This window comes from Lactuca saligna, chromosome 9 (genome assembly GCF_052625555.1).
Source record: "Lactuca saligna cultivar CGN05327 chromosome 9, ASM5262555v1, whole genome shotgun sequence".
Taxonomy (NCBI): Eukaryota; Viridiplantae; Streptophyta; class Magnoliopsida; order Asterales; family Asteraceae; genus Lactuca; species Lactuca saligna.
In genome coordinates this window covers 39646789-39669654 of record NC_136425.1, presented here as the reverse complement: position 1 = coordinate 39669654, position 22866 = coordinate 39646789, and the positions used below count along the sequence as shown (strand labels likewise).

The window sequence follows — 22866 nt, the reverse complement described above, 5'->3', positions numbered from 1 at the left end:
GGAGGAAATGACGGACGTGGATGCAAGTACAAGAATTTCATGGCATCCAAACCACCGTGTCTTTCTGGGAGCCCGGCACCGGTGCAAGTCATGGACTGGATCTCCGAGATGGAGACAATGTTTGAAAGTTGAGAGTGTAGCAACAGACAGAAGACCGCTCTTGCAATTCCTCTGTTAAAATATGGAGTACTGAGCTGGTGGAAGTTACTAGCTGGTTCGATGCCCAAGGGGAAGCTAGCAAGATGTCTTGGGAAGAGTTCGTGGTGCAACTGGAAATGCAATATTGCTCTGAGCAGGATCTTCTGGAAATCAACAATGAGTTCCAGAATCTGAAGAAGGGAAAATTGAGTGTCACTGAATACGCTACAAGCTTTACGGAGATGGTGAAGCTTATTCCATACCTAATTCCAACTGAACTTTCCAAGGTCAACAAGTTTGCCAATGGATTACTAGCGGACTTTGGTCCGATAGTCAAGCAAGCAACCACTCTGAAAGCCGTCATCTGGGCAGCCAAAAATGTTGAGACCCAAATAAAAGAAAAGGGTCTGGAGAGAGCTGAAGTTGGTGAGAAAAGGAAACATGAAGGATCCTCAATGATCAAAAAAGAAACAAAATACTCGAAATCTAGAGGAAGAGATGAAGCTAAGTGGTGTGAGAAGTGTAAAAATAAACACTTCGGGAAGTGTAACGAGGAAATGACTTGCTATAAATGTGGGAAGACAGGGCATTACGCCAATAAGTGCGTATCCAACAAAAAGGTGTGCTACGGGTGTAACGAAGAAGAGCATGTTTCTAGAGACTGCCCAAAGAAAAATGCACCGCCACAGCCAAGGGCATTCCACATGCTCCTCGACGAAGCAAAAAATGATGGGAGGATTAAAAGATGAAGACTTCATATTAATACATAAATTCTGTATCAAGAAGCATAGCCTGTTAGAGGCATAGTATATGGTGAACTTGAACTTTTGTGTAATAGTTTCAAGAAATAATATAAACCCTGGTTTTGTTATCTGATGTGTTGAATGATTATATGATTTATGTATGGTGACTTGGTTGACTGCGAGACAATACTTGGGACGAGTATGAGTAGGTGTGAATGGTAGTAGAGATCTATACTATCGGAAGCACAGGACTCGCACTTGGATCAGGGAAAGTCATAAGGTTACAGAGAAGCTAGTAATTGTTTCTGTTTTATTCAAGCATGTCATTACCATTGTTTCGGTAATGACTAGTAAGATGGTTGTTATTCCGACCCTAGTGGTCATATCAATTGAGTCTGACTACGATGAGAGGTCATCGGGACACGACCCATCGGTCTATTACAATAGATAAAGGAATGTATTTATCCTAAGAAGAAGAAGGAGTCCACAATAAGGATTTATTTTGTAACTTGAAGGTTACGATTGAAAGTCCAACATAGTATGAAGAGCAGATGAAAAATTCGGCATCACGGTTATTACTTAGGATGGAGAGTTAACGTATGGAGTCAATATACGAATCCTATTTCGTTGATGATTCCGGGACGTAATTATCGTAAGGGGGAGATAATTGTAACGCCTGTAGATTAGGGCTAGTCAATTTAAGGACAATAAGCATCAAAAATGACTTTTTGATGGAAGATTATTTTGAAGGAATAATCTTAACTAAGTTTTAGTATGTGTTTCAAGGATTCCTTACATAAAAAGAATGCCGAAATCCGAGTTATAACGAAGAAGTTATGACCTGTCGAAGTTTCGCGACACAACCGACATGACACAACGCAAAGTAAATAGTGAATTTATGTTAGAGCGATATTTTCCTTAGCGATCTAAATGAAAGTCGTAGAATACGTTAAAACAAGAGCGTGCATAAAAAGAACGTCTAAATCTGACTTCGTATGAGAAAGTTATGATTTTTCGAAGTTTCAGCATTAGTAGTATGCAGCTCGAAACTCGAGATTGAGGTCGAATAATATTTAGCCAAAACTTTCTAAATGAGAATTGAAGATCTCATAAATATTAGTCCAACGATAAAAAGACAGACGAAAACGGAGTTCAGATGAAAGAGTTATGAATTTCGAACGGAGTTTTCCTGTCCCGGCCTACTAAAAATAATATATTAATAATATATTAAAATTAAAGTCAAAATTAGCCGACGAAGTCTAAATGAAAGTTGTAGATCTTGTTTTTACCTACGCGTGGATATAAAGAACATCAAAAACAGAGTTCGTATGCGAAATTTAGGAATTTCTGAAATTCGTGGCGTGAAACCCCAAAACTGTCAGAACTCACGAGGTGAATATTAGAAATTCACGAGGTGAACAGATGATGGACGTCTTCCAGGGCAAGTGGCCATGACGAATGCAATGACATATCAAGCTCATGATTTGAATATTAGAAACTCACGAGGTGAGCAAGTTCGCGAGGTGAATATTAAAAACTCACAAGGTGAACTCAGAAAATTCACCTTATAAATAGAAATCGAGGGTTAGCCGATTTTGGTTGCTCCTTTTCATCTCTCCCACTCCCAATATTCTCTCTAAGCCCTATTTTAACCCCCCGAAGCCCCGGTATCATTCCCGAGCCCCGAAACAAGTCCCAAAGCCCGGAGATCCCGAGAAGTGAAATTCCCGAGCCGAAGCTCTGCCTGCGAGAAGCCGATTTTTGTGAAGATCTTCCAGATCTACCAAAGAATACTAATTTTACAAGCCGTATTGTTGTCCGAGCATCGTCTAATCAAGTGAGTGTATAGTCCCTTTCATAAACACAATATTAATACAAGTATTATTTGAATGTATTAAGTATATGTTTGGTGTGAGTGTATAGTTACTTTCTTCTAACACATAAATATAAAGTATTAGCTATGAAATATGTGCTATGTGTTATATATTATTTGTCTATTTGAGATGGGCTTCGAATTGATGTTTTTATACAGGTGTTAAATGATTTAAACTGTGTTTGTATTTATATCTAAAAAATTGTTGGGTAGAACATGGGTAGATAGAATAGTTGGTGACGATGTAACTTCTTGCCTATTGAGTAAAACCTTGGTGATGATGCGACTTCGTGCCTATTGTGTAAAACCTTGGTGACGATGCGACTTCATGTCTATTGAGTAAGCTTTAGTGATGATGCGACTTCATGTCTATTTGATAAACCTTGGTGACGATGTGATTTCGTGCCTGTTGTGTAATCCCTGGTGACTATGAGACGTAGTGCCTATCATATGAACCCTGATGATTATGTGACGTAGTACCTGATGTATAAACCGTGGTAGCAAATGGACTTTGTGTCAGTTCCTTAGGAATGAATGAATGAATGATAGTTGGTTCTTAGGGTAAACCCTTGAGAAAATAAAGGAGATATGGGGATGGGTATTTAGGTTGATTGTTTGATAATTGAATATAATAAATTTATTATTGTGGGTTGAAAACCCTAAATGCTCACCAGGCTCCCAAGTCTGACCCACTCAGTTTTCTTTGCATTACAGGTAATGGTACAAGGGTATAAGTTGATGGACTTGACGAGAGATTTTGGATTATAGATCAGTAGTTATAAATAACTGTTGTAAAGTCTATTTTATATTGTTTATGTTTTTGGTCTGTATCGGAACATGACATCCCGAGGTTTTATTATTAAATAAAAAAAACTACATTCTCTTTGAGAAATGTTTTGATGAGTTATTATCATATCTTGTTTTGAGAACAAATTCCGTAACCGTTTTCTTTAAACGATTACTCTGATTTATAAAACAAAACATAAATAAATCGGTCTTTTCTGACCGTAAAATTGGAGATGTCACAGTTGGTATCAGAGTATTAGTTTAAGCGAATGCCATAATTGGTATCAGAGTATCAGAGTATATATATATATATATATATATATATATATATATATATATATATATATATATATATATATATATATATAAACAAATCTTTAAAAAAATCTAAATCCTTAAATATATAATTAAATTAAATAAAAACAATAATAAATTATAGAGAAAATTACATAAATGGTCCTTGTTGTAGGAGCAAATTACATAAATCGTCCCTATGGAGGAAGCGCAAATATGTCATTTCACATTAGATTTAACCTAAAAAGTTAACTTCGTTAGTCAAAATAACCGTTTTTGCAAAATTTTGAAACCACAGAACCATCTATGTAAAGAGTTCGTCATAAGAACCATAATTGATGGATTTTGTCAACCACAAGGATCATTTATGTAATATTGTCTCTTTTCAACTTTATATATTATGGTCTATGCGCCATAAAACATTTATGTAATATTGTCTCTTTTCAACTTTATATATTATGGTCTATGCGCCATAAAACAGCAGATCGTGCAGAACCTTAGCCCAAATATCCAATACTGCACCTGAGACTGAAATCACAAAACCACAAATCACAAAACCACAGGTGAGGTGCCCAAACCCTAGTTGGCTTAATCTGAGGTGCGGTTTGGGTGGCTAAAATGAGATATTGGCTAATTTTTTGCTATTAAATGAAAAATCAGTAGTAAGTCATTTGGCTAAATTAATAATTTTCTGTGAGATTAAAACTGAAAGTTTGATTAGAAACAATAGACTTTCTTTCTTGTCCAAGTGGATGCAAATATAGGTTTTAATGTTGGTGTTGTATTGGAGATTCCCTCACTATGGAAACAATGAATAATCACCATGATCGAATCTTTCACAATGTCAAAAGATCACTAGAATACAAGACTACAGAGCGACATTTACTTTTGCTAGTTCTATTCAGTGACGTTTGTCTGGACTTTAGATTTAAATTTCTCGTTTTGGTTGGTGGCAGACATTTTCAAACCAGAAAATCGGTTAACCAGTTAGGTTTATGTTCAATACGCAAGCTGTTTTGAAGAAACATACCACAAAGAACAACAGAACAACCAAAAGCATTGATACATAACCAAAATCATAAAAGATAAATCCTGTTGAAGGAATCTATATCAAATCACAACATAGCAAGAAAAAACCGAGACAGCTAGAGACTGTACACAGCATTAAAGAACAGAAGGAGCTTCCATGGATCGTTGTTTTAAAGTTCAAACACGACCATCCCACAAGGAGTCACCACAACCCTCATTGCCATTGGTAGCAGTAGCAGATGTCAAGAGACTGCGGACATCTTCAGGAGGGTTCAACCCCAGCATAGCAGCTCTCTTCCAACGATCCATTCTCTTCATCCCAACACATGGCCCATACGCCACGTTCATGTCAAATTGCCTCAACACCTCTTCCCTTCCATCATCACTCTCTGTCATTTGTCATTACACAAACAAGTTACTTGATTTCATTTACAACAAAACAAACTGACTCTACAACAATATAATTGATACATCGGAAGCGTAGGTAGTGTTTGATTTCGTTTTCAGAATTTTTGCCCTAAATGCAAAATCCATGGAAGAAGAGACTGTGAAGTGTGAAACCCTAACTACATAAAAAGAAACCGATTTCTAGAGGACTGTTCTGGCTTAAGAATGATCTACTCACCTTTGAGATCAAAAGAGCCATGGGCGACGAGAGCAGGAGGTTGTGCACTCTTTGCTCCGAAACTCGCAACATTTTTCGACTTAGGCTTCGATTTGTTAGGTGGAGGTTTGCTGATCCCTGCATTCTTTTTCGTCTGCTTGTAAAATACCTTCATGCTTGCAGAGGACGCCATCTTGATTTTGAAACCCTAATTCTCTGCTTTCTGATTTTGATTTTTGAAATTTGAATAACCAAATGGGGAGAGATGTGGCTTATAGATATACGACCGTTTCTGTCAAGGTTTTTACATTTACCTCCCCCATTAATTAGAAAATGGATAGTTTGTGTTTAGAAAAAGTAAATGCTTAACCACTAAAGTTTGAACTTCTACAAAAAGGCTTATTATTTTGCATTTGTATTTACGGTTAATTACTAAAAAACTAATTTGACGACCAAAAGATCTTTTTGGAAAAATTACAAAAAGTCAGGTTTTTCTGACTTTTTCAAAAAGTTGATTTTCTTTCTTTGTAAAATCCAAAAGTAACTTGTAGAAGTTCTTTGCCAAACATCTTTTACCAATGATCTTTTTCTAAAAAGACTTTTGGCTATTCAAAAGCTAAGCCAAACACCCCCTAAGGATGTAAACTTGTTAGGTGTTAGCTAATCAATTGATTGGGAGGGATTAACCGATCTAAATGGAGATTAATTGGAGATCTTAATTTATAAAAAAATATATATTTAAAAATAAGTATATATCATAAAATATCAAAATTTGATTCATTTGATGCACAGAGACACATCAAATATGTATATATTAGGGCATTTAGTTTATCATTCACGTATTTCATTCTTTAATTTTGACATTTTTTTAGATTTGTTGTCTTATTTTGATTTTTTTTTTTAATAATTTTGACCATTTAAAGTTTCGACTAATTTTAACTGCCTAGATCTATTAATTAGTCTGGTTAATAACCAATTTTGACTAGACACATCTAATACGACTTATTAGCATTATTCGTAGGCGGATGTAGACTACCAAGTGATTAATGACCAATTAATCAGTCATCTAGACCGATTTTTACAACATTGTAGAAAAAATTAATAAGTATTATGCCAAAATTCAATTATAATGAAGTGGTCATTGATAATAGCAACCTACTCTACAAGAACTCTCAATTATAACAACATTAAAGGTAATTGGTTATTATATTGCAAATAACCTTTTGGTAGCTTATTATAAGACTATGTTTGGCAGAGTAACTGAAAAGTTAGTTGGTAGCTGAAATGTTAGGTGATAACTGAAAAGGTAGATGAAAGCTAAAATCTAGCTGACAAAAAGTAATGTTTGGTAAATACTAGTTGATAAACTAGCTAGAATATATATAAAATGAATTTAGAAGAATATGTTTTTTTATAATTAATTATAGGTATATTCAGAATTATTAAAAAATAAAAAAAAATCATGAAAAAGTTACTCTAGTGCTATGTTTGACTTATTAGTTGATAAACTAGCCGATAGCTAAAAAGTTAATTGATAAAGAATGATGTTTAGTAAAAAATAATTGTCATCTATAGATAAAGAAGGTCGTTTTGAAATTTAAAACAACAATCCATGGGCCACACATAACCGAAAGAAAAAATAAATTAATTTATCAGCTTGTTGTAACATGTTAAACATAACCTAAATAACTTTCTAAAAATCTAGTCTACCAACTACTTTTTGGTTAATTTAAAAAACTCGAAAAATAAACTAGCTTAGCAGCTTGACGTGCCTAACATTGCCTAAATAGATTTTAAAATATACTTCTATTTTTTCTTAATATTTAAAATATACTTCTATTTTTTCTTAATATTATATTTTTTTATCTGGCAAATAAATCCCACAAAATTGATGGGTCAAACAATTTGAGTAACAAGTCAAAATACCTCAAGTATGATTGAAAAACTATCTTAAAACAGATACAAACCTATTTTTCTAACAAAAGTATTTAAGAGGTTTTACTTGTACGTAATAATAATAGACTTGAAATGACTTTTGATCAATATGACTTCTGTTCGTAAGTTAAAGTTGGAGTTTGGTAAATAATAAAACATAAGGCATTAGTTTCTACATTTTATACAACATTTTCAATAAATTACAAAAATACTTCATCCATCATTTATAAATAAGTTTACAAAAAACGTCACAAAATTGAGTGGAATTAGAGTCCAAAGGCCACCCTCTGCACATAATCAGGCCGCCTCTTGCTAGGCATCCGTAGCAGTCCTGTAATCTGAAGTTCCGTTACCGCCCTGCAAAATCGTGCTCTGTACAACATCATGTTAAGGATTTCAAACAACTTCCAATGAAAAATCCAAGGGCAAAATGGTCATTTTAAAATAAAAAGGATACTGAATCGATGCTTCTGTTATTTTCTTCTGAGGTTCAATGGCAGTTTTTCTTTTCTTAGGTGATGGTGAAACCTTTGACCTGTTTCGGTCTTTGACCGTTTGTTGACCAACTATTCCTCTAAAAGATTGATACCAATCATGCAGATTTATCACATCACCATACTCTTGAGCCAAACTATACCTGTTCAAATCAATTACAAGTAAAATCTCAAAATCATTATCAATTTTAAAAAAGTAATAAATAATATTGTAAGCAAAAAGCATCTTACATTAGTGTTGTGTCATGCATTGTTGATATTGGGGAACTCCCACTTTTGGTGCTGCAGCAACTACACTTGATGAAGGTGTGGGCCCCGAGTAGATCAAGTTGGATTCTTTTTCTAGGGTCTCCTAATAAACCCTACAATATTATTAAATGAAAATATAAGAAAAAAAAAAAACTACAGATCAAGAAAATTTAGTAGAAAAACATTTTCGCACGACTTACAGCCTGTAATTTGTCGACATCTGTAAAGCAGACGATTTCATGAAAAGGAATCGACTCAATTGGCTGCATATAATCCCTGCTTCATAAATCATACACAAACATTATTATTAATATTTAATATTAAATAAGAAATTAAATATTTGATATAAGATTTTACCTTGCCATGTGACTCATAACTACAGCAGCTTTCTCGTTTAACGCTGTTGTACACTTATCAAAATTCCCAACATTTCGGATTCCTTGTCTCCTGTCATATTTTAATAAAATAAAAAGTTAGTTTCATAAGTAAATAACTAAACATCATTTATCTTTTTTCTTTTTTTAATTCTCGATTACCTGGATCTTATTGCTGTTTCTTTCAAATTACTATTCTCTAACTTCTCTTGTGACTGAAGCTCCTTTACTTTCTCATGGATCTAGAATGAATAAGAGTATAAGAAAGTGATATAGTAAAACATAAGCAATGTACTTTGAAAAATCTACCTAATTATAGCAATGTCATTCAAATTCAAACAAAGTATGTTGCAATTTCTTGCATTTAGCCCTAGAAATTAAAGATGAAATTACATACCTCATTAACACCATCTGTAATTTTATTCCATTTCTCAAGCAACTTAAACAAGGCAACTGGTGAGAGGTCCCTGAGTGATAACATGAAAGTTGAAAATATTACAATGAGTTTAATAGCTGTAACAAATGATATTATTCTTAGAGGATAAACAGAATAAGCACAAAAAAAATAAAGATATATGATTTTATTATTTACCTTATTTGGCGGATTGTGTGGCCAATTAAATCACCTTTATGAATTTTAACTGATTCCCCATTCATATTGTGATTCCATGAAGACCTTTGATGATCAGGTTTTGACTCCAAGTAATCAGAATCTCTCATGCTGCAAAGCTTTGGATCCAATGCTTCATAATACAAATCCAACAGTGTGGTTTTATGATTCTTTCCCACTTCATGCAAACACTACAAGAGATTTTACCTTTCCAAAGTTTATAAAATATACAATAAAACAAGGAGAAATGAAGTGTTTATATCATTCTAATTCTGTAAAATACCAAAACCACACAGCTCCACAGATCCAGCACTTCCTTCATTTTTGATGGTCCTCCTAAACAAGCTTCACTTTTTGTTTCAGAAAGTCTCCTTGCAAGAGGATTGAAAACATAACTTAGCACAAATGACAAATCCATTCAATAGTTTTTTATTTTTCTTAAAAACACAAAATTACATGAATATCTTAAATACCTCACACAAGATGGAAGTTCAAGAGCTTGATTAGGCCATGAATCTGCCAATGAAGTATGTTCATCAAGTAAGCCTTTCATTGTGAAGCTTATAGGCTCCATAAGATAATGCTGGACAATTGCCATCTGTAGAAAATTTGTTCACAGTCAACATTGTATACTAAAAGTCTAAAATACCCTTTCTAATATAGTACAAAACCACCAACCTTTACAGCTCTGATTAAAGAAGTCAATGTTCCATCTTGTTTCAAGAAGCAATTTCTTATAAAACCTGCAACCTTATGACCAAGTAAGAAACCACTGCAAGGTTTTACAAGGACTGCTTCAATGATTGCATCCAATCGGTCAGCTGGAGATCCCAAAAAGAACTTGAAAAGAGACAGGTGTTGAACTGTCTTGGAAGAAAGTATGTTTTTTGAAGCATCAAGCATTGTTGCAACTCCCATGATTAAAATCACTGGGATCTTAATCACCCATTCACTGTTTAAAGCAAAAAAATAAGCAGATATTGAAGTATCAATTTGATGGAAGGCATTTAGAATTGTAAAAACGGAAGCATTATATACCTTAACATGAGTATGAAATCAGAAAGTACAGGTTCACTGCATCTATCCATGTCTTCGATAATAACAACCACTGGGTGCTTAAAGTTATCTTTCTCCATATACCAAGATGCTAATATAGATATATCGGCTGCCTGTTTAGATAAAGAAGGTGGAAGAAGCATTATGTTCTCTGGGTATGAAATCAATCAATATAGAAAGAATTAAGAATTTGAATACAGGTACAAAGATATTACATCAATGCTACCCTTCAAAATCTGCCTTGATAAACTTCTCAAACAGCCACCTACTCCACTCTTGGGTGAGAAGTCAACTGATGAGAGGTTAGCCACATGGCAACCATGGGAGTTCAAATGTACACCTAGATCCGCAAATGTCTGAAGATCATCAACAAATTCCATGTTGTCTGCAAATCAGAGGTTGTTGATACTCAGTCCTTACATGAACAATGAATAATTGATAACTTACAGCAATTGAATTTAAAAGGAACTTACTCATTACTACTAGGCCAGTATAAAGTTGTTTAGCTGTAACATCTGTTACAATGGGGTATGAGCAAGTGGCTTTGTTGGTATCGGGCCTCCCATTTGAACAAATTGAATCAAAGGATTTGTGGACCCAGCTATCGATCTCATTGAATACATCAGCATTCATGTTGTGCATACATTCCTGTATTACCAAATGAATGTCAAATTAAAGTCAGTTCTTAGCTGCATGAAGAAGATACACCCTCTTCTTTCTTTACTTTCTTTATTTAAATACAACAGGGAGATAGAAGAGAGGTCAACCTTAATGGTTGATTCAATTGTCATCCAAGCTTTGTGGAAGTTTTTCGTCCTCAAGTTCTCGTGCGACTGATCATCGAGAACTTCAGGTTCATGATTATTATCCAATGATGCAGACAAGTTAACCTTAACGGATCTACGAGCCTTTCCTGCTGATTTTTTAGCAGGGTGTTGACGAGGAGAAGCTTTGTGGAGCACAAAAAATGGCTGTAAAAGCAAACAAATAATCCAACATTAACTCTTCATTTCAGAAATTAAGACAGTGAATAAGAATATTACAACCTTGAGATCGTTATTGGAAATATGGGGGAGAGACAAATCATCCGCTACCGACTGTGCCATGTCTAGCCCTGTTAGGGTTCTTCCTCCCCCCGTTCTCGCTTTACAGTATGCAATTTTAGCGGGAAAATCACCCGGAGATGGTAGTGGACTAGTGGCTTTTGTTGGGCCCAAACTTTTTGTTTTAATGTTTGGGCTTTGGTTTGGATCTGGTCAGGGAACTAAAAAGGGGCTAATGCTAAGGCCCATCCTAATACAGTATCTTTCTCATCCTAATACGATTAAGAGTAAACTAGGGGAATCTCGAGAATAGCATTATATAATTAAAATAATAATTTTTATCAAATTATTGTTTAATATTTCTACTATGAAATAACATGTTAGTAATAAAGCAAATATATAGTTAATATATTAGTTTTTTCTTAAACATTATGATTTAATTTTTAAGTTATTGTGATATATACAATAATTTGATAATTTTATAAACTGTTTAAAATTGTGTAAATTATATATCAAATGAATGATAATATAACGGGTAACAAAACGTATGAACAAAAATATGAACCGCAACTTTTAGTAACATAAAAATAGAAAAACATCTATTATAACATTTATATTAAAAAAGATATATATACAACGAATAATAAAAAAAATATATGAAAAATAAACACTATAACTTTTAATAACACAAAAACACTAAAACATCTATTATAACATTTATATTAGAGTAAATTACTGAAATCGTCCCTGTGGTTTGGTTAAAATTACACGTTTGGTCCCTAACTTTTTTTTTGCACTCGAATCGTCCATGTGGTTTGATTTGTTGCGTTTTTCGTCCATGTGGTTTGATTTTGTTACATTTTTCGTCCCTTACATACATAAAGTTAGGGACCAAACATGTAACTTTTACCAAACCATAAGGACGAAAAACACAATAAAATTTAACCACAGGGACGATTCGAGTGCAAAAAAAAAGTTAGGGACCAAACGTGCAATTTTGACCAAACCATAGGGACGATTTAAGTAATTTACTCTTTATATTAACTCTTCATATTTAAATCACAAATCTCTTCAAATACATTAATATTTTTAATGAGCAAAACTTTACAACCTTATAAAAGAAATGAAAATAAAAAGTTATTAGTAATTACTAATTAATAATCATAACTTAAAAACTCTTGAGTTGTAACTAATAAATATACATAAATTAGAAAACTCTTGAATTGTAGTGTGAGTTTCAAATGAATGTGGTACATGGAAATGTATTATTATTATTATTATTATTATTATTATTATTATAATCTTCTAAATGATTGGTTTTGATGCATCATTTTAATCCCTTCAATTATTAAACATAAAGATGTTTTATTATAAATTTATAACATACATAGGTGCATATACATGTTAAACAAATCACATGTATAATATATATTTTCATAAATGTCATATATGTAATTTTTGTCGTAGTAATATGGATAAATTACTTTTATATGAAGAACATATCATGATAAGTCTATCATAATTACATATCAAATGTTCAAAATTATGTTATCTTTTAAATAGTGTCTTTTAAATATGTTGTGTAGGATAACCCAACAAATCACATAATATATATATATATATATATATATATATATATATATATATATATTCGTAAATGTCATATGTAATTCTTGACGTAGTAATATGGATAAATTACTTTTATATGAAAAACATATCATGATAAGTCTATCATAATTACATATCAAATGTTCAAAATTATGTTATCTTTTAAATATGTTGTGTAGGATAACCTAACAAAAAAATAATAGAAAATAAACATAATCAAAATAGAAAAACTACAATCAAATAAATAAGAACATTGGGTGGTTGAATATATAAATAAAGATGTTACATAACCATACATTTAAATCAAAAGAAAAAACTAACATTTGTCAACTTTGCTCAAATAAAAAAACCTATATCCATTTTACGAATCTTCTTTCTTCATTTAACACCATTCAACCATAAAAATTTGATGATAATTCTTCACTAACCTGCAATCAAAATATTTTTCTTGAAAAAGAAGAAGCAGAAAGATATTCCAAGCAAAACATTGATGTTTGGAGAGTCACATTCAAGATTGAGTAATACACACAAATCACATATAAAGATTAAATGAAAACTGAATATAAAGAAAAAATAGACAAGTTTCATTTGTTTTGGTTGAAAGAAAAAAATCATATTACAATTACCATCGATGCGACATAACCCATTTCTCAAATCATCATATTTCGATCGTGAATGCTCAAACTATATGAAAACTTTTGAATCACAATATCTTCAAATTATTCTTACATGTAAGATTTTATATAACACAAAAGACACAAAAGATTGACATTTTTATAGTAAACTTTTCACTAAATTCTAATTAAACATAATATAAGTTATAAAATTTTTGAGTGTTAAATCATAATTAAGAAAACTTTTGAGTTGCATTAGTTAAAAAAGGGAGTTTCAAATGAATATGGTTTGAGAAAGTTAAAAAAAGGGGTTTCAAATGCATGAGATTCAAGAAAAATGCTAGCTTTTATACGTATGTATGATTACAAGAATGCTCCCTATTTTTTTTTCTGGTAATTTGCACATTGAGTTTCTAATTTATTATTTTTTTAAGTCGGAATGTTTCTAGTGTTTGTTTTTGTTGCGCGTTTGGTCTCTGCTTTACTTAAAAAGACTATTTTGTCTTTGATTTTTCAATTTATTTAAATAAGTTGGAGTAGGTAAGGTAAGGTAAGGTGAGGTGGAAGTGAGGTTGTAGGTGTGTTTATTTAAATAACTTAAAAAATCAATGACAAAATAATTTTTTTCGGTAAAATAGGAACCCAACGCGCAACAAAAACAAACAATAGAGAGCTTCCGAATTAAAATAAATAAATTAAGGAACAAACGTAAAAATTACTCCAAACCATAAGGACCATTCGTGTAATTTACTCTAAGATTAAAGGATTCCTATCATAACTCCTAACAAAGGGAATAAGGAAATCGGATCAAGACAAGTCTATAGACAAAGCGGACAAATATGGCAAGCAACTTGTGGTAAAAGTTTTCGAAGAAATTAAGAACGACTTGATTTTTTTTAGGAGTAAAATAGAAGGTTTGACGTCTGAATATGAGGAATTGTTATAAGCGTTGAAGGTCAATATTTGAAAAAAAAATATGGGTTAATTTTAAATTTTAGGATCGCTTTATGGTTTAATTTTATCGTATTTTTTTATGGTCTTGTAATATTTTTATTTTCAATTTAAATATTATGGTTATATTTAAAAAGTGTGTTTAATAAAATTATATTTGTTTTTATAATTATTAAAAAAAACTAAAAAAAATGACATGAAATTATTTTGGTGCAGTGATGTGGTGACCATTTCTTACCTAAAATTGTGTGGTGCGGAGGATGATGTGACATGTGACATGATAAAAAATGGTGTGGAGGGAGGACCCATACCTACCAACAGAGAGGCAATTGATGTATGTAAGTGTCAACACAGATTGACACAAGGCATGGTGCGAAAATATGAAAGTTGAAGCCACCAACACCTTGAGAGATGTAATTGAAGCCTAAAAAATGGACTTTGTAGATGATCCAAGGTAGGAGAAAGTTTGATGTCCCTTGGATAGAGATAAGGTAGGTTTTGAATAACGTAAGGATTGTCCCGAAGAATTTGAATTGCTTAAGGATTTATCTAATGCCTATAAACCCTAACTGTTGATTCCCTCTCCTAAAATCGTCCAAGCTCTCTCTCTCTCTCTCTCTCTTTCTTTCTTTCTCTCTCTCTCTCTCTCTATCTATATATATATATATATATATATATATATATATATACACTATAATCAAAATCATAACGTCTCCTAGGGTTAGTGATTATCTATATAAGCCTCTCAAAGGGTTATCCCTTATTAGCTTTTTGGAGTTTTGGATATGACTATTGTAACACCCCAAATTTAGGAGGTCAAGAAAGGAAAGGAAAAACCCCCAAGTCAAGAAGTCTACTCGTCGAGTCCAGGGAGGAACTCGACAAGTAGGAGTGAGTTTTGTGTCACGGATTAAGTGGCCAACTTGGTTAGTTGGGGGACTGACTCGACGAGTCTGGCCTGGGTTGGGAAACCCTAATTTCGGGACTCGATTCCCTATTTAAGCATCATATTTTCATTCCTTCAGCCTCCATACCCCAAAACCTCACCCACGAAACCCTAGTGCACCTTGTGAGTGTTTGAGCCACCTTTGTATGATTTGTGTACTCTTGAAGAGGAAGAAGGAGAAGAAGGAAGTTGGAGGTTCAAGAGGGAGGAAGTAGATCTAGAAGATACACTCCAGTGGCTGCATTTCTTGGTAATCAAGTCTTCATCTTGGATTTTGATTTAATAGATCTCTTTATAGTCCCTTTTATGAAGATTTTGGTCCTATAATGGGTGTTTGTAGGATTTGGACGTCCCCAAGCAAGATCCTTTTAGATCTGAGAGTATTGTGGGCAGTTAAGGCATAAAGGTGGAAGCTTTATGCCATTAGAACTCCCCGTGCAAAGTTTAAGATGTTATTATGGCCTTTTGAGCAAAAAGGGTCATGCATGGATGTAAAGGCAGTAGCTTTGCGTGTTATTTCGACCCTAGAAGGTTAGATATGGGTTCTAGATGCTTTGTGCTTAACTGAAATCATCTGAATAGATTTGGAAATAGAGTGACTCGGCGATTCACTTATAGGACTCAGCGAGTCAGGTCGTTTCCTTGTCCAAAACCCTTGTGCTAGCAGGTATGAGTTGAGTTAGTAAGGGACTTGGTCAACCTGGGTTCATAGTGGACTTGAAGATCATCGTACTCGACGAGTTCAAGGAGGAACTCGGCTAGTCCAAGGCAATCTCCCTAATTTATGAAGGTGGACTCGACGAGTTCAAAGGAGAACTCGGCGAGTCAGATGAAGAAGGGTCCCAACGTGTTGAAGGCATACTCGACGAGTTCAAGGAGAACTCAACGAGTAGGATCATAGTCCAAAAGTAACCTGTGAATTATGGGAGTCAACGAGTTGATGAGTCGACTCGGCGAGTTGAAGTCAACTCGGAGCGTTGACATTGACAGTTGACTTTGACCAAGCTTGACCTGGTTTGATGTTTGAGGGTATTGTGGTCTAAGTGTTATTTTGGGTATTAATAGTTCGGGGAGCCGAAGGATCAGCAGTTCAGGAGTCGCCTGATAGCAGTCAGAAGTGTTCAACTAGTCTTCAGCAGTGTAATGTGAGTCTCCTCATTGTTTGTATGAGTCTAAGGCACCAATGTCGGACCATTATATTTATGTTTATGTATAGTAGGAAGACCCAGGGGTTAGCCCTCGGCACTCAATGTTTATGTTATGGGTTTCGACCTGATGTAGGGCGAGGCTTGAGGAAGGTTAGAATGCTAGAGGTCTTTATGATTCTTGCATGAGTAAGTATGATAGGTTTAGGATCAGGGGTCCGATGTCGGGGTAAGCCCGTAGTATGTTAGATGATAATATGTCTCCGGGACGAGGATCCAATGTCGGGGAAATCCTGAGGAAGATTCTTATGTTGTATGTTAGATTATACATGTTATCTCTATGATATTTGTATGTGCCTAGTAAGGAAGTGAGTGTGGGTGTGGTCTCGTATCTTATCACTAGCTGAGTATGGATGGGGTTCCATATCTCAACATTAACAAAGTATGGACGAGGCTCGTGATAGGAAGGGAGTGACTATGGGCTGGGGCCCGTATCTCACTACTAACAGGAGTATGGACGGGGTTCCACAACTTCAGTAGCAAGACAGGGGCGATCCCTAGTTAGGCGAGGCCCTAGATTAGGGAACAGTTAGAGAGTGTTTATTTATTAGTATGCTATTTGATTGTATGCATGTGGGTACCGGGCGAGGCCCGGAGGCAGGCGGGGCCTAAGAGAGACAGATCTGTATACAAAGCAGGGCTCGGTGCCAGGTGGGACCTGATGCCAGGTGGGGCCTGATGTCGGGCAAGGCCCTGATGCAGCGGGCGGGGGCCCAGTACGTGGTTATGTGTCCTTTATTTTGCGTATATGGTATGCGGTAGGTTGGGGGACTTACTAAGCTTCGTGCTTACGGTTTTCAGTTTTGGTTTTAGGTACTTCCGGTAGCGGAGGGAAGAGCTCGGGGTGATCGCATGGCACACACACCAAAGGAGTTTTAGCCTGGGATGTTTTCTCTGATAAAACGAACAAGTGTTTTGAAATGATACTCTGTTGTGTTATATAATCCTTTAGTAATGGTTGAAAGGACTTAATATTTATGGTTTTATTAATGTTTTAAAAAAAAATTGGTAATGATTTTTGTGATGTTACAACTACATTAGAGGGATTCTCTATTAGGTCCTTCATCCGTTGCAAGATCTAGCAGTTATAAGGTCTCAATCAAAGCAAAAAAAAGGTTAGTATTTTATCCTTCTTTAGTTCAATCTTAAAGTAGGTTGCTACTTGTTATAACTATTAAAACCTAGATCCTAGGGTGCATGTACACACATGTATTTTGTTTTGTTTCTGTTGTCTTCATCGTGTGTATAGATACATAGAAAATCAACAATATGTTATATATATATATATATATATATATATATATATATATATATATATATATATATATATAACATAGTCCCACCATACTTCCCATCCCCTCCCACTTATCTGTTCTTCCTCTCCAACATCAATCAATCCCATCATCTTCGGCGCCATCACCGATCGGTTAACCCTTCCTTCTAAACCCATCTCACCATTAGTTCAACCATCACCACGACCACCAATTACCATATATAAAGATCATTCGTTATCCCCCAACCACCACTAATTATTTTTATCATAACAAACCTTCATTCGTTAAACCTTTTATCATGATCTTCCCCCAAGTCATCATGAAATCTTCCCTGATATGGTAAAAAATGATGAAGACGGTGAGCTATAGATTTATGAGTATTGCATATAGCTACAAAATTAAAACAAATAAAAAACTAATCCAAATAACAGTTATTCACTACATAAACATCTATTGACAAGAAACATGCAAACCCACATTACTTTAAGGCTAATCGACAAAAAGCACACAAACCAAGATTAAGTTAAGGTTCATCATCTTCAAACCAAGAAGTAAATCATTAATCTAAACAATTTTTTTCAACTTCATATTCAATAATACAAGAACTACAAATTCTTTTGAAAACATGAACATTTGGTTGAAGTTCCAACATCTTCATACTTAGTTTCTATAAATCCATCACTTTTCCGGGCAAAACCAATCCAGGCCACCACTAATTTTTGCAGAACTATTGGCTAAAACCAAAACCAAAATTTGATGTTTAAATATTTTTAACTATGAGAGAGTAAGAGAAAGGGAGGGGAGAGAAAGATATATATATATATATATATATATATATATATAGAGAGAGAGAGAGAGAGAGGATGTGATGATTCATTGTTGTCTGGAACAAACCGCCGATTTTTATAGAACCATTTAAACCACCAATATTGTCTGGAATGCACTCTGCCACCAATTTCTATAGAACTAATCATACTATTTGTGATAGAGATGGTTGGAGAAAGTGTCAATATATTGAGGGGGGGGGGAGGCGGTGATGGAGATTTTAGAGGTAAAAGTGTAGGTATGAGAGAAGTTTTGAAGCCATGGGAGAACGACTTTGATGGGTGGTATTTATTTTGTTTTTCCTTTTTCTTTGAATTTAAATATGATAAACCAATAATATAAAATTAAAAATAACTTATTAATGGAAAATAGTCTTCCACATCTCATAGGGACCAAAAAGATGTAATAAAGAACATGCATTGGGGATTATCTAAGTAGAAAAAAATAATTAGGGACCAAACGTGAAAATTACCCCAACAAAGACCATTCATGTAATTTACTCGAATAGTAATAAAAATAAAGATAAAAATACCAAGAAGGGAAAAATAGTATTTTTAAAAGTGATAGGGATTAAAGACGCAAGAAAACCAACCCATATGGACCTTCCAAGTTAAAAAAAGTTAGTAACCAACCATATAGATTTGTAACATCTAGTTTTGAGATGTTTCTTATTTTAGGATTTTAGACCGTAACTTGATCATGCAAAGGCGTTGGGCTTCAATGGACTAAATTTTAGACCTTATCGGTCATTAATAATGTTGGTTAAGTGAGTTAAGCCCTTGATTTGTACTTTGGAGCAAAAGGGTAATATGGGGAAAAGTTGCATGAATTAATAATTTATTTTGGTATGTTTTAAGTCATAATTAATTAGATAGAAGTGTGAGACTTGTCAATACCTTCGTGTGTATATAAAGATCACTGAAAACAAAGTTGAAACAAAGAAGTTATTGTTATTTGAAGCTTAAATGGATTTTGGGAAAAAAACCCTGTCACCACGGCGCAATGCACTATGCAGCCCAAGCCCATTAAATTAGGGTTTGTCTCATATTTAAAGGCTTCAACCCCTTGTTTTAGGTTATTTTTAAGCCTCCATTACACTAAGAAACCCTATGTTTAGCAAACCTTAGCCTCCCTTCATAAATTAAGCTCATCATTTATATTTGAACCACTTTTGGTGGTGATTTGATGTAGCTTGAAGATAAAAAAAAAAGTTCTTTTTTTTTTTGTAATGAATGTTGCTTTAAGTTTGGATCAGTAAAGTCACTCCATTTGTGGATTTTTGTGAGTATAAAGTTCATATCTTGCTCTATAACTCTTTAGATCTTGTAATTTGTGGTTTTGACACTTTTGGTCCATCTGGTGGGTGATCTTGGAGTTGAGAGGACTCTAACACCTTTTGATAAGTTTGGAATGCTTCTTGGACCTCATGGACTAGGAAAGTTATAATATTTTTCATTCCCTTTAAGCCATGAGAGTTATTTTGGTCATTTAGGTCATTTTGGTGTATTACAGTTTAAATTTTTGAAAGTTTGAGGTATTATTATGGATAAAGTTTCCAACTTTATCCATCTAAACATCATTTTGATTCACATGTGAAGGTTGGAGACTTGGAATTAATGGGTTGAGTTGAGAAAGATGCATTAATGGTCTCTTATAGACTTAAAGTCTAGATCTTGGTTGTTTAAACCATGTGAATGTATAAAGTTGGAAACTTTATCCATTAAGCCACTTAAAAGAATTAGATATGAGATTTACAGCTCTTGACTTAAAGGATTAACTCGTTTATGAAAAAAGCTATTGAGACGAGACACTGTAGCGAGGTGGGTCGCTGACCACAACGTGGTGGATGAGTGGTCACATGTTTTTTTATAGTGTGGCTGCCACAACGTGGTGGCTGACCGTTAACTTTTTGACCAGTTTAACTTTTGGTCAGACTTTGGTAGAATTGAGTATTTAGCTAAGGAATGATCTTGGGTTGGCATTAGGTAGCATTGATTAGCTATTTTGTAGCTAAGGTAGTTGTTGGGCTGATGTTGAGTAGTTCAGGTGAGACTTCTCATTATACTATGTAGGTTGCTAGATTGTATTTGTGACTCTTGCATGAAAGACCATGGTTGGATCACAACACATGTATGAAAGACCATGGTTGGATCACAACACTTGTATGAAAGAATATGGTTGGATCACAACACTTGTATGAAAGATTGTGGTTGTATCACAACACTTGCTTGTCATAGTGACTTGCATGGAAGAGCATGGTTAAATCACGACATGAAAGACTACAAATGGACTGTAGCAACAAAACTGATTGTAAGATTATGGTTGGATCATGGCATTCACAATGTATGTGGTATCTTGGAGATTTTCGCACTTAATAACTCTTATGTCTATACTTTGATAAATGTTTTGAATCAAATGATTTTATTTAGATCTTTGAAGTTGTAATTGGAACAAATGCTTTTATTTTTAAATGAAAAATTTTGGGTTGATATTTGGGATGTTATAAGATTGCGTCAAATTACAACAACCATTTATGTAATTTACTCTAATAGAAAATGGAAATAATTGGTTCACTTGGTTATATGCATAAGGTTTTGTTGAAGTACAATCAATTATCCCAAACATCAACTCAAATGTTGGATATGAAAGAAGTAGCGAGTCTAGAATACAAAATGACATGGTTCCCTAAACAGGTTCAACCGGACCAATACAAGCTTGGTTTTAAAAAACATACCAGATCAGCCAGCTTAACCGGTTGAATTGGAACCGATCAAGTTACCCTTTTTTTTCTCAAAAAACCACTTATTAGCAAACCATTAGGAACCAATTGACTTGCCAAAAAACCCTATTCAACATATTTCTTAGACCTTTCAAACTATCGTAGCCAATTTATAATAGAAATGCCAAATTGAATTTATAATATCCGAGTCATAGCCTCTAAGCACAAAGGTACTACAAACTTTTCTTTCATCTCGCTACTTATAAGACATTCTCTTTCACTTATTTCATTTAGTTGGTCGATGTGGGGCTAACTACATGTGGTAAAGATATGCTTTTGAATTAAAGGAAATTTTCAAACATATCATTTCTTCGTTTAGCTAATACATGTTTTTTTCAAACACAAGGTAGGTCCTTCAATTCTTTTAAGACATGTCATATTTTTTTGGGTATATAATTTCTACCATGTTGAAATTTAGGTGAGTCATAGGACCCACCTTCCTATATACTAAACTCGTCTATGTTTGAAAGGATATTTTAGCAGTCGGTTAAAGATTATGACAAAAACATGTTGAATATTTCTTTATTGCAAGACAATGTTGTTGAACTTCCATAAAAATAAGGTCAATAAAGCACAACATTAAGTCCATCGGGCCTTATGGTAGGCTTGGATGCCTTTTGGGTTTTGTGGTTTTGGGCCTTGGAGAGAAGGAGACCCAATAAGGCAAAGGTAAAGGAGCCTTTTTACTTAAGTCAAAGACTAGGATTTTGGACCTTGAGTTAGATTGTGACCTAACTTCTAATTAGTGTTTTGTGCTTGTGTGATAGGGAGAGGAGTTCGCGAGTCATCTGCCGAGTGCGATTTGATACTCATAGTTTGAGGTGAGTCTTCCTTCGCAGTAAATGTGGGTCGAAGGCACCAATATCGGCCCAATAGTTATCTTATAGCATGATGGTTATCTTTGTGATAATTGTCAGTCATGTCTGTATTTGTATGATGACTCGGTGATAATTGTCAGTCATATGTAAGATTATTTTTATTGAAGAAAATGTTGAATACATTAGAGGGGAGACGAAATATGCATTGGAAGAAGAAAAGGAAAAAGGTTAGACATCAAAAGATGACAAAGAATCAAAAAGACCTAGGACTGAACTTGAATTTAAAACCATCCAACACACTTAATCATGTCAATACAATAGACGAGGGAGAAGAAGATGATGGTGGAATTCTTAGAAGGAAAAAAGGTAAGAAAAAATTAAAATCAAATGACGAATCTCCATGATCCAATATGAATTTTTTTCATGATACTGAAATAGCTACAAAAGAGTTTGAAGTTCATATGGAAGAAGTCATATATAAACAAAAATACAATGAAGTATGAACTTCAATAACTACATTTGGAATTATTAAAACAATATGAAATCAATTTAATAAGAACATACATATTTGAGTTTCACTTTAGAGAACACGAACTCCTATCAATGTTGTTAAAGATT

The 22866-nt window shown here is 34.0% G+C and overlaps 2 protein-coding genes across 3 annotated transcripts; both read right to left on the bottom strand.

Annotated features, from left to right (window-relative positions):
• Positions 1 to 4882: 4882 nt before the first annotated feature.
• Positions 4883 to 5749, bottom strand: POLD4 (polymerase delta 4). The gene is made up of 2 exons (XM_078972635.1): positions 5489 to 5749; positions 4883 to 5252 (listed from the first exon to the last, which is right to left on the bottom strand). The coding sequence occupies exons 1-2, from the start codon at positions 5658 to 5660 to the stop codon at positions 5041 to 5043; spliced, it is 384 nt and encodes a 127-aa protein (XP_078828761.1). The 5' UTR covers positions 5661 to 5749; the 3' UTR covers positions 4883 to 5040.
• A 1801-nt stretch (positions 5750 to 7550) lies between these two features.
• ORC3 (origin recognition complex subunit 3) lies at positions 7551 to 11332 on the bottom strand. Of its 2 annotated transcripts, none has more exons than XM_078972573.1 (16): positions 11232 to 11332; positions 10953 to 11156; positions 10659 to 10833; positions 10401 to 10570; positions 10168 to 10298; positions 9808 to 10081; positions 9603 to 9727; positions 9413 to 9500; positions 9112 to 9320; positions 8917 to 8986; positions 8682 to 8761; positions 8503 to 8592; positions 8346 to 8421; positions 8128 to 8258; positions 7860 to 8039; positions 7551 to 7774 (listed from the first exon to the last, which is right to left on the bottom strand). In XM_078972573.1, the coding sequence occupies exons 1-16, from the start codon at positions 11289 to 11291 to the stop codon at positions 7669 to 7671; spliced, it is 2169 nt and encodes a 722-aa protein (XP_078828699.1). In that variant the 5' UTR covers positions 11292 to 11332; the 3' UTR covers positions 7551 to 7668. The 2 variants fall into 2 exon arrangements, with proteins under 2 accessions (XP_078828699.1, XP_078828700.1); XM_078972574.1 differs by having other exon boundaries at positions 9413 to 9497.
• Between the last annotated feature and the right edge of the window lie 11534 nt (positions 11333 to 22866).

What these genes read in the sequence shown, in the direction of transcription:
- POLD4 (XM_078972635.1), bottom strand. Translation starts at nt 5,660, where the DNA reads ATGGCGTCCTCTGCAAGCATGAAGGTATTTTACAAGCAGACGAAAAAG. An exon ending in TGGCTCTTTTGATCTCAAAG is followed by an intron (nt 5,253 to 5,488) that starts GTGAGTAGATCA and finishes GACAAATGACAG; the next exon opens with AGAGTGATGATGGAAGGGAA.
- ORC3 (XM_078972573.1), bottom strand. Translation starts at nt 11,291, where the DNA reads ATGGCACAGTCGGTAGCGGATGATTTGTCTCTCCCCCATATTTCCAAT. An exon ending in TTTCCAATAACGATCTCAAG is followed by an intron (nt 11,157 to 11,231) that starts GTTGTAATATTC and finishes TTGCTTTTACAG; the next exon opens with CCATTTTTTGTGCTCCACAA. An exon ending in GAACTTCCATCTTGTGTGAG is followed by an intron (nt 9,501 to 9,602) that starts GTATTTAAGATA and finishes TCCTCTTGCAAG; the next exon opens with GAGACTTTCTGAAACAAAAA.